We start from the raw sequence: 12,851 nt of genomic DNA on the forward strand, positions 1-12,851 counted from the left end.
CAAAGTAGTGATGCTTGTAAGGAACTGTATTAGCAAACACTGGCATTGCTTCTACCATTGTCCATTTCACCAATTTCAGAAATCATCGCTTACCTAATTTCATTATTATTAACTGCTAAAATACATGGGACTTACTACTTCCAGCAAAAGGATTTCTTCTACCATAAGAACTGGAAAGGGACTGCATCTGGTATTTGTATGTTTGTATATACTGTACCTTGTATTTGAAATCTCATTCATAAGAGAATGATGTTTAAGAGCAGAAATCATTTTTTATTCCTGAAGTAACTGTGCTTTTGCACTGCAAAGGGAATACTTTTGTGGGATGTTTGAAAAATGCACTGAGTAGGTATATGAGTAGCAAAACATTGCTGGCACAACAAACCAAACATTCTGCATATAGATGTCTTAGGCTCCTTTATTTAGATCCTTCTTCCATTCACACAGATTATGTCACATATATTAATTGCTCCAACAGGAAGTACAGAAAAACACCAGAGAAACTAATCAGCCTCCAAAGTCACATACTTTACATCAAACCAACATCAGAATAAAGCTTTATTTTAACACACTTTTCAGAAGCCACCCATGAATCAAGTTCTGTTCTCACATCTGAAAGCCTTAGCTTTTTCAGTTTGAAGACATCCTGGACACAGATGTAGACATTTCAGACATTTTATATAAAACACAGCAAAAGCAGATATTCTGCTCCCCAGCAGCTAGGATTGATGAAGCCATTGGCTTCTGACTGCAGCTCTGATAGAAGCTCAGAAGTAAGGCCCTCACATCATTCTGGAAAGGTACTAGAATATAGTAACAGAATATACCAGATCACAGTCACATAGACCAAATTTAAATTTTGTTATCTTATAAAATGCTAAGAATTTACTGTGGGGACAACTCTTAAGTAATCACAATCACACTGCTTACATGGATTTCTGAAGCAGACCTTTAGCAAACCTACTGTAGTCAGGACAACTGAAAACAAGCACCACCAAGACTACAGGTTTATAGGAATGTCCTCTCTCTGCAGAAGAATGTACCTACAGCATGTAGCAATCAGCTTTTCAGAGCACCATGGTCATGCAGAGAAAGAGATTCAGAGGAGCCCAGACTCTTGTTTCATTACAGCTGGAGATAAGTGGATACTGCTGATCAATGAGATGGCTTCCATTGTGTAGGGGGGAAAAATGGCTCTATAGGTTTTATTCTTTTGTTATAATACATTTACCAAGTTTTCTCTGACATCTGTCCACCTTATGTAGGGAAATTTTAAGATCTTACTATCTAATCTCATTGTATGCATACCACTTCATTTATACTCCACAAGATATCCTTAAAGCATTCAAGAGATGAATATTATTTGAAGATACAAAGCTTTTTACAGAAACAATAATACCTACCACTAAAAACAGCACTCAGTATCAAAGCCAGAAGACAGTGATTAGGCACATGGATGATGACACAGCACATATTAAATGCTTTATCACAAGTGGACTCTGGTATAGGGAAGGAAAAGAGGAAACCCCAACAAGCTGCAAAGACTGAGAGCTTCCAGGATACAGGATTTAAAACAGACACTCCTAGAAAGTGCAGAATATCAAGAAAAAGAAAGCTATTCATGTGACTCTTGTTTAAAATGGTCCATTACTTGTATGCATTGTGCATTTCCTTGTGGTATGATCTATTAATAAAATGGATTATTCACTCTAAGTAATTATACACCAAATTACCCAGAACTTCCTTTTGCAAGCCTACTGACTTCACAGTTCCTGTTGTGCCTGTGATGAATAATGACTGCAAGAACTGCTTAGCACTCAGCTATACTAAGTATTATTTATTTCTGTACTATCCAGTTTTGAAGATTAACTCCATGCTACATTGTCTAAGGTACTTGCATATTACCAGATGTAAACACAACAAACCTGCTAAAGTATCACATACCTAAAATTTACCAGAAAATAGAACACCAGAAGTTCAGATTTAAGATAGAAATCACAGTATGGTTTAAATTTACTGTGCAATTTAGAGTACCTATCTTTTATTTACCCACTTCTCTTCCAATATAAGTCAATGCAACTTTTAAACAGAAAGTTTGAAATTTGCTATTCTAAAACACTAAGCTTGTCAATTAAAAACAATGCCAACCAATACATACAGAAATTGCTTTCAGGAGAGCTATGTGCAATAAATCCAATTTGTCCATAATGAAGAGAGTACAAGTAAATCAACTGCATACCTTCTTACAGCATCACAGAATATGGTGAGTTCAAATGGATTCACAAGGATCACAGAGTCTCACCCCTGGCCCTGCACAGCACCATCCCCAAGAGTCACATCATGTGCCTGAGAGCACTGTCCAAACACTTCCTGAGCTCTGTCAGGCTGGTGCTGTGACCACTTCCATGAGGAGCCTGTTCCAGTGCCCAAACACCCTCTGGATGAAAAACCTTTTCCTAACATCCAACATAAACCTCCCCCGACACAACTGCAGGCCATTTCCTCAGGTCCTATCACTGTCACCACAGAGAAGAGGTCAGTGTCTCCTCCCCTCTAAAGGAAGTTGTACCTGCAGTGAGGTCTCCCCTCAGTCTCCTCCAGGCTGAACAGACCAAGTGACCTCACTTGGTCACAAGCCACTCCTCACACAGCTTCCCCTCAGGATCCTTCACCATCTTTGTCAAGAAGAAAAGAAGGGATTTCTTGGCTGAAAACTTGAAGAACATGTCTTCGAACATAACTGGAAAGTTAATTCAAAGTAAAACCAACTTGCGGCATCAAATACTCCCTCTGACATTTCTTCATTACTCGGTCTGGCTTCCATCTGAGTGTCTTTAAGTCAGTAGAAACCTGCCTGGCTTCTACTGACTTTAAAACACAAGGCTTCTGTACTTTTACTTTGCATAGTCTTTGTTTCATGTGTTTTGCCCTCACCCCTCTTTTTATTATTATCTTACAAAAATGGAAAGACAGACATGCTACTACTTGTTGCCTAACACAGTCTCCTCCTATCAAATTAACTATCTGAAGTACAGCTGGTTTATTTCACTTTAAATTGAAATGAGCCTGATCAATTTAAGTTAATAATATCAAATCTGGACAATTATTGAGTGGGGGAAAATTAAAGCATAAAAAGCTTTTGTGCAAGTTCAGATCAGATGAGATAACTAAGTTGCATGAAGTCACCTCAAATAAATTTTAAGCTATAATAGACATGAAACAAGACACCAAAAGGAAATGGTTAGCATGCTTATGACAACTGGAACTATTCAGGATCATGACAGTACTAAGGAAGACTTGAGTTTCACAGAGCAACCTGCCCTAGCTGATCCTGCTTTGAACAGGCAGGGTGGGAGTCAGAAACACTTCCCTCCACAGCTATTCTATGATCTTGTCTTTAAGTTCCAGTAAAGACATTTGATCTGCAAAGCTGATCAGCTTTAAAAGCTATATGAAACTTAACATCTTTAATTGAGACACTGGATTTTAAAATTAAGATGTTTGTATTTTTTAAATATCAAAGCTTTTTATTTACATCCACCCTCTCTTATAGGAAAAGAGCCCACAAACAGAATTTTTATGGTTTGCAGTGCATTGATATCAAGGGTCATGATCTTTTAGCTCCAACCCAGACACTTCATACACCACCACTTTTGCAGGCAAAACTTACTTGCCTAACTTACAGCCAGCAGTTTCATTAAGAACAATGACATTATTGTTTGCAGAGCTTGTTGTAATTAGTCACATGAAATTTGTCTCAAATGCAAGAAATTTCACAAAAGAACAAAAAAAATGGATAATTATGCTCTTAGAGAAGAAAATTTACTGTAGTGCATGGTACCCTTGCACATAATCTCTGTATCCCAAACACCACTGACTCAATTCAGTCAATGGCATGCAACCAGAATTTTTAATCAACTCTTATTAGCGGCTGACTTTGCCAGGAGCTGAAGAAGAACATAGCTTTCACTGAACTCTTCTAGGTACAATTTATTCTGCCACTTCATTTTGTAGGGAGCCTGATTTATTTGACATCAATAGTTTGTTGAGGTAATAAACCATGCAGCAATGATACCATGACTCAGAGCTCATTTGCTAACAGTCAAGTTTCTTGGCAGCATGACAGGCAGCGTAATGTGCCTTGAAGAAGTATCTGTATTAGATGCTACAGAGATTACCAAACAAATACAGAGCCCCAAAACACAACTTTATCAACTTTGTTTTGATTGATTGTGCTCAGCTTCATTTTGAGCACAAAGACTTAAAAAAAAAAAAAACTATATGCAAGCTGAAAAGCTACTCAAGCCCAACAGATTTCTAACACACCCAGGCAATTTTACACTGCTTCCTTCCAAGACAGGGTTGTCCTCCACATGCTTAGAGAAACCAAACACAACGTATGAAGTAAGAGAACCCTCCTTCAGGTAAACTTCAATACTCAAAGTATAGCTACTTCCCACAACACAAGTCCAAATTTTTTTCACCTGAGTTTGCAAGTGATAAAAGATGTTTTATGTGCCAATGACATTATTTAAAAACTCTGTTCTTCTGAGAACTCTATTTTGAGTAACATCAGCTATTAAGCATTAAAAAAAATTAAAAGGAGGTGGGTATTTAAGAAAAAGACTGATTTAGATTCTTCTCTCTGGAAATACAAAGTATTTTTTTTCTAGCTGCATTAAGGTAGCATGTCTTTTTTGTACCAAACCAACTGAGAAGGTTGCAACATTTTAAAAATGCCCATGCATTACCTTTTTCAGCCTCTCTGCTTAAGTATCAACACTCACAAATCTGCAGCTACTAGATGATTCCTATCCTTCTTTCTCCCTATACCCCCATAGGGACACACACACCCCCTAGGATTAAATAAATGTATTTAATCTTTATTTAAAAGTACAGCAAAAAGTGATGGGCACTACATGTAAGAAAATTGTAGTTCTCTTTTCACTCCATTCCTGTAATTACAAAATACACGCTCATTAAAGGCCTTTCCATTCAAACATTCCAGTTTTAGGAAGGATAATGTAACAAGTCATTTTTCAACTTATACATTCATTGTTTGAAGACATGCATTGAGTTCTATTCAGGCTCAGCCTGGAGTGTTACAGGAAGTTATCAAAGTGGATGAACTTGTAATAGCTACTTAGAGCAAATACTTTTAGAAGAAATTCACAATGAGTACTAGGAAATTCCTTCACAGCTGTTAACTTCAACAAGTGTTTACTTTTCAAGTAATTGTAGATAGACAATTTACAATCCATTTACATGGTTATTTTTGTAATCAAATCTCCAGCACACAGAGAATCACTGCCTGGTGCTAGTCAGTGTTTCCATTCACAGTCCTCAGAATACAATCTGATTTCTTGGTAAGCATCAGAAAAATCATGACATTCAGCATAATTTGTCAGTCAGGTGTTTAATAAAGTGCCACAATTAACACACCAAGGGAATTAGTTTACTCAGATGATCAAGACTTATTTGGCTCTAATCTGAGATCTTAAAATAAAACCATCAAGTCTTCTCTACCTCCTTTGCCACGTCTCCCATTGTTTGTCTACCCCATAGTAAGGGGTGAAGGAAAAGGGAAGCCTTCCCTTCAGTCCAGGCTCTAGCTTGGATTATGAGGGAACTTATTGAAGACTAACATTCCAAAACTCCAAGAAAGGTATGACCAGGAAGCACCTCCGCAGATTCCAGACCAGTTACAACCAAAGTTTCTTTACTCAAATTCAAATATCTCTTTACATGACCATGTTCAAACAGCTCACATATATGGGCATAGGAACAGTACAAAGAACTCTATGTCCATGAAAACAAAAGAGAACCACAGAATAGCAGACATAACAGCTACCATGAAAAGTAAAAACGCTTTGGAGAACGCAAAAGTTAACCTCTAACTAGGACTGCCAGCCAATGGGTCCCTCTACAATACAGAAAGTAAATCTCAAACCTGGGGCTATGCAGGTATATACAACCATGATTAGTTGTACATATACACACATTGCCACTAAAACATTGACATTCTTCAGTGCCGAGGCCAGCTGGTACCAGCTGCACTCTACTGTACAGTACTTAACCTTCAATCTCCCCTGGGCTCCATGAGACACATTCATAGCCTGAAGACAAACACTTCGGTAGGGAGGGGAGTAATTCACGTTAGTTTTTATTCAGACTGCCAAACAGAAAGCTGTAATTGGCATTTTCCTGACAGAAAATTAAGTGTACCTGCTGCATTCCTTAGTTAAAGTTACAGGCATCATCACTTCTGGGACACTCCAGCAGTGGAGGGAGCAAACCTGGTATAGCCTTGCCTCTATCACCTACCAGAAGCAGCTCCTGTAGATTCCCATACAGCATCCACACATTGCTCATAATTTAAAGTAACAAATTACTCTGTTACACTTTCCTCTTCCACTGAAAGAAGAGTTTTTTAGTTTTATCCATTGGCAGACTAATTAACAAAGCAACATAAGCACAGTAATAAAATCTAAGTTTCCCCTCCCAGCTGTGATAACACAGCCAACATCTCAGCAGATCAGGCCATGCAGTTAAACCAGCTAGTGTGAATTAGGAGGATCAGGAATTAATCTTGTCTTGCACAGTGCAGGACATCTCCCTACCTGTCTCATGCTATTAGGAATGCAAATCACTGCTGGATTTCCATTTTCAATAAACCTACGTAACTTGTAAAAAAGACCAAAGTGTTCCTGCCTGGTACCTCCCTTTGCTGCATTTAACCACATGAATAATTTCTTTTAGAATATTAAGTAACATAAGTTATAGCTTGCATTGTTGAATGTCTAAAGAGACATTTACATGAACGAGTTGCTTTACAACAACCTGTAATCAAAGAAATTGTGTCTATAAACCAGCTATCCAACCAAATTAGGTTCTCTCACATTCACAGTAACTTGAATACATGAGGCTTTGAAGAAAATCCTGAAGATAAGAGCCTAATATGGGATATTTCAAAAGACAATAAAATTACATTCACTATCACAGTACAATTCAGAAGAGTATTCTAACAGGTAGGGTCATGAACTATGGGCCACCCTATCTTTGTGCTTTCTGTGTAAAGCAATTTTCCTCTTTGTTTCTTCTAACCAGCATCTTTTCTAACAGTCTCACATACTTCAGGAACCTATTCAAGCAAAGCTTTGCTATTTTACTAAACATTTATGCAGGAATTAACACAGTGGGAACCTAATTTGTTTCTGATCTCTAGGCTAGTGGCATAGTAAAACATATGCATACAGCAATAAAACAAATATCTTCCCTACTTTTAAGAATGACTGAAAAAGAAGAACAAGTGTTATGCTATATGGATTCAGATACTGCTGATATAATCAAGCATTCGAACTTAATGCCATATGTGTTTCATAAATGTATTCTTAACCTAAGACAGCATTCATACTGATATAAAACAACAAAAAAAAAAGGAATTATAAACACTTAGAGTAAATTTCTCATACAAATTGTCTTCTGTTCAGACATCTTCCTTCTACTAGCATCAGCTGTTTTCAAATTACATTTGTAATTTGTCAACACCCAGAAATACTTAAGATTAAGCAATGATGAAAAAATAAGACTATGTAGAACACAAAATATATCTCAGTGGGGTACTATTTTAATGAGCTTTAGATATTTAAAAAAGCTGGCAAAAAATCCCAAATAAGCCATCTTCTCTCCTGAAAATAAAACCACAGTTAGAGAATTCAAATATTGCAATGTTATGATACAACTAGAATTATAGTATTATATGCACCATTACAAAAACAACTCCCTCAACAGTAGCACTCTTGCAAAAGTAAAATAAATTTTAGAATGGAAACTTACTTGTGCATATTTTCCACTCCTATTATGATCATGATATAGTAGGAAATTCCACTTTGTATAACAAAATGTAAGGCATACCTAGGGGAGAAGAAAAAATAAACCCTCATAGCATTTTTTTCAACGACAATCAACTGCATGCATTTATTGTGAAATTAAAGATGTTCAAAGTTTAAAGCCATCACTACTCCCAAAGAAAAACCCTTTTTATCCTATTTAGGTTTTCTGCTACTCTTCCTTCTGCTGAGAACTTCTTCCTTCAGCATAGCACAGGGAGCAGTAATCAACAAAAACTCAACACCTAGCTAGAATGCTCCAGCTCCATCAAAGATATTGCAAATGTTGCTAATCCTTAAAATACAAGGAATACCTCTTCTAATAGTTCCATTTGGCATTATTCCCTGAGTAAATAACTATAAACAACATGAAAGTCTTGTGGCTTAATTTCCATACTCATCGTTCTACCCATTTACAACAATAAATATTTCAGATAAGGCCAACAATTTTATAGTAGCCACAATATTGTAAGATTTCCCACAACAGAAATGGTGACTGTGTCCAGCCAGTCTCTTTGTCCCAAGTTGTCAGTAACCTGGGATGGCAGTGATAGTCACAAAAAACACACAAAAAAAAAGCCCTACACATCAACAAGCCACAGATTTGTTTCACAAAGGTGCTCTAAGCTCTTCTTGTTAGTTTTCCACAGCTATTCCAACACAATTGCTTTGAAGGTTGGCTTTGGTCTTTGAAGGAGTTACTCTTCAGTAAGCTGTAGAGCACTGATATCAAAGCAGCGCCAGTGAAGGGGGAAAAGAGCTGATCTTCAGTAACTTAATTTGGTTCTTGTTTTTTTTCTTTTCATTCTGGCACCTGAAGTGCCTCAGTACCACACTTAGATATGCTCAAGTGACACAACTCATCTATTGGGGATTTTTTTTCCCATAAAAAGCAGCCATTATTTTGCTATAGTAATGCTGTTTTCTTTCAGCTTATCACCAACAATTTCCTAATTTCACTCCTCCTCTACTCACAAGGAAATGACTTCAAAGATTTTCAACAGGAAAAGCAGCTCTATCCAACTTCATCTTATACATGACAAACTGAGGCAAAACAAGTCACTTTGACATGAACTAACCTTGAAAAATCTTGACTTTTTACAGAATATCCAATTTGTACATGCTCCCATGCTTCACTTCTAGTTAGTCTCCTTTAGGATAGGACTACTTAAAATTCAAATGTACATTTTAATATAGTCAATTTTTAAAACTGCCAATTTAAAAATTATTTACTTGCTTTTCTAATCCACCACATATTAGCAATATTGTGTAGCAAAGACAAGCATTAGTGAAATGACAAAACCTTAAGAGATTTGCTTCTTATAGAAGGAAAAGATACTAAGATATCAAAGCCTAAAAGAGTGTGGATTGACATGGAGTACCATAGCAGGATTACAGTCACTGAAAACATTTCTCTTTCAGAACTGTTAACAATAGCAATATGATTGATCTTTGATTCAAACATTCAAAGGGATATATTGAAATACCACATGGAATAGTAATTTTTAACTACATACAAAGAGTACATATTCTGGGCCTTTTATGCTATTTGCTATTATGCCAAGGGAATTATTGCTTCTCTTCCTTTCCTCTACCACTATCACAAGTACTAAAAAAGCAACTGAAAACTAACACACTTGAAGATAACATAACTAGTACTAAAGGCCCTTAAAGGGTGCAGATTCCAAACTACTTCCCACATTTAAGTTTGCATGAACTTATCTACAAGTTACTACATTTACTAGTAACACTCCACAATAAAACAATAACATTTTCCTTCTTGTTATATGTGTTGATAAGACAAGTTACAGCACGATCCAAGAGTCACTGGAGATGTATCAGGGGCTTGTAACCTGTATGCATATTTGATTTCTTGGGGAGGGGGAACCAAAAACCAAAACCCTCAAAAAACTTGCTTATATAATATGTACTTAAGCAAAAGGAAAAAGAAATATAACAGGAATATCAATTTCTTAAAGAATGTGTACTTTCAACATCAAATTATGTTCTTCTCGTCGTTTTTAAATAGTTTTTAGCTTCATAACTGCAAAATAGAAATTAATTACTAACAGATCCAAAGCAAACAAGAATAATGTGGATTTTTACTATGGCAGAAAACATCTCTTTTTTCCAGGGAATATTGCTGGTAAGAAGTTTCCACAAATTTTTATTTATGTCTGTTGGGAGTAGAGATAGTTTCTTTCCAAAATCTCCCATACCCAAAATTCATATAAGAATTTATTAGTACCCCTTTCTAATAACAAGTTACAACATATGATTTCTGCTTCTAAAGCAATGGTTACAGAATGTGCTTCTAAGGTCTCAGAGAAACCCTCACATAGCAGTTCCTATCTCCCATAGCATCCTCTTTATCTGTGGTGCTAAGACAGGAAGTCTTTGAGTTCAGATCATTCTCTCAAAGCAGAATACCACAGCCACATGTTTAAAGAATGGATTGGAGTAGGAGAGTTTTATATAAAGTAAATCATATATGTAAATCTAAAGAATAAAGGTTACTGATTTCTTTTCCTAAAATTTAAAAACAACATATAATCAATTAATGTTGAGAGATCCCTGCAACATACCAACATAGAGACCAACACACTCTGCATGTGCAGAGACAGATGCACACACACACTGTACATTTTCCCACCTGCACAACAGCTTAATTAATTCCCCCTAGTTCAGTAATACTCTATAATAATCAGCATAAATAAGTCTTTTATATACTTGAAGCTAAGTAAGCACCTTATTTACAATGCAATAAAATGAAGCTGGCACTTAAGCCATTTTGGGAAGATGTGAGCCATTTAGTAAGCTATTTTTTGAAGGAAAAAAATTCAATCTAAATGCATACTCTTTTTTAACTTTATTAACATTCTGTCTTGCTACACTGTGAAAAGATCAACATATGCAAACAGCAGTCACACAAAATGTGTTGGAAAAACAACCACATCTTCCCTCCAAATCACTAAGAAAAAAGAAACCATGAAACAGTCTGAAGTCAAAGCCAGCTCCTTTCCAGGTGTTTTACACTACTATGACTGTCTTTCGATATATTTTACAGTTCTAGCAACTCCTCCTAAAAGAAGTTACATTATATTCAATATTCAGAAAAAGAGTTATCTCCTGCCATGAGTATTTATGGGGAATTATCGAAGTCACCACATCTGTGCTATGCCTCAAGAGAGTACTTCTCCAGCAAGCTTACAGAAAAAAAAAAAAGCTGTACAAGTTAAACAAACTGCACCTGCTTCATCTTCCCAAAACCATAGGCAGCCAGTATGGTAGTTACCAGTTCGCAAACAGATGAGCTTTCAAACTTCATGCACCTCATCAGAATATTTAAGCTGATTTCAGTATATTTGTAGCAGCTAAAACCCCCACAGAATTAAGCAATAAGGTTCTTCATAACATAGAAATAAAAATTTACAAGTTCCTGAAAAATAAATTTAAATGCAACTTACCATCCAAAACAAAAAAGTGCAAGATAAAGGCCCAAGAGTGTTGCAACAACATGTCTTATAAATGGGCTAGTTTTGCTTGAATGAAGGTATGTTCGAAACCAAACAGCCGCAAGCAAGGCAAACAGTTGGCACACTACAAAGTTGACCTGCATAAAAAAAAAGAAAAGAAAAAAGATCTCACACAAGTGTGTATTAAAAGTTAACAGAAATAGCCACACTTTTTTACCAATTTGCAGAACCAGTAGCTTTGCCATGGCTTTTACCATAGCATGTCTAGGAGCCTCCCCCATGAGTCCCTCCATGGCTAAAGCACAGTCCAGTGCTTCTCTGAGCAGCTCAGAGGAAAAGATGCATCAAACACGAGGCAATTTGGGCATAAAAGAAAATGATGCATTTTACTGTGGATTTTCTAAATACCAAACAACTCTATCAACCATTAAATCACTTCTACTCTCCCAGTAACGTGAAGATCTGAGCTGAGGTTTTATTTGTTTCTTTAAGTGAGCAGGACTCGAAGCTACACATCAGCTCCAAAAATCACTGACAGATCACTTCAATAGTGTGCAGAAGCAGGGCTCAATGAAGTGCATATCAGTGCTATGTAATCAGATAAACAGCTTGGTTACACACTGCATTTTCTTCTTGTACATTCAAGCAGGATAATTTCAGAAATTCTTCCTCCCTTCAGGCCGTTTATTCTAGAAGATAGAAAATTTCTTGTATATTGAATATTTAAAGACATTAGGGCACTGAAAGCAAAACCAGAATTGAATTAAACTAAATCAGTGACTAAGAAGAATTGTTCTGATTGTGGCCTGAAAAGAATTTAACAGTAAGAGCACAATAAAGAAAGGAATTCCTCAAATACTGCAACCACTACCAAAAGTGGCTTAAGCTACAAAAAGCTGGATAAATTATTTTATTTAGAAAATAACATTTCTCACTTCATAGATTTTATTTTTCACTAGCATCAGAAACTGCCTAACAATTTTCCATGTGTAATAGTGGCATCCCAAGTCACCACAAGCAACAGCTCCAGGTCATAAGCACTTCAATACAAGAAACTTGCACATCCTGCATGCTTGACTGGGCCTCTGCACAGCAGCGTTTTAGACTGTTTGATGGCATTTAGCTGAAATACATACCTAATATTAACACCACAGGGTACAATGACAATGCTATTTTTATGGTCCTGACAGCAAGCCTAATACTGATGTTTGCAGCAAAACAGTGCACACTTGCAGTACCACAATTCAGCTTGTCCATCCCTTTATCATTTTTCAACGAAGTTTCAGGCCATAATAGGTAAGGGTCACAGTACACGGTCATTTTTAAAGTACCAATTAAAACAACAACTACAGAACTCTCATTCAATTGAGCCACTCCAAACCTGTAACATGAGTAACAAGTAACAAGTGCTAGGGAAAGAGACTCAGAAGGCAGGGCTGCACTTTTTAATAGGAGCAATTCCCTAAATTAAACTGTTCTCTAAACC

At 36.5% G+C, this 12,851-nt stretch overlaps 1 protein-coding gene across 3 annotated transcripts in view; it reads right to left on the reverse strand.

Moving 5' to 3' along the window:
- The window catches only part of MBOAT2 (membrane bound glycerophospholipid O-acyltransferase 2), a 93,449-nt gene that overhangs the window by 64,483 nt on the left and 16,115 nt on the right, over positions 1-12,851 (reverse strand). For all 3 annotated transcript variants that reach the window (XM_014895004.2, XM_088162386.1, XM_088162388.1), the window contains exons 2-3: positions 11,357-11,502; positions 7,837-7,914 (exon numbers count right to left, since the gene is read on the reverse strand). In XM_014895004.2, coding sequence (XP_014750490.2) covers positions 7,837-7,914; positions 11,357-11,502 — 224 coding nt within the window. The remainder of the gene's footprint in view (positions 1-7,836; positions 7,915-11,356; positions 11,503-12,851) is intronic.

Source organism: Sturnus vulgaris, chromosome 3 (assembly GCF_052056855.1).
Source record: "Sturnus vulgaris isolate bStuVul1 chromosome 3, bStuVul1.hap1, whole genome shotgun sequence".
In the NCBI taxonomy this organism is placed as follows: Eukaryota; Metazoa; Chordata; class Aves; order Passeriformes; family Sturnidae; genus Sturnus; species Sturnus vulgaris.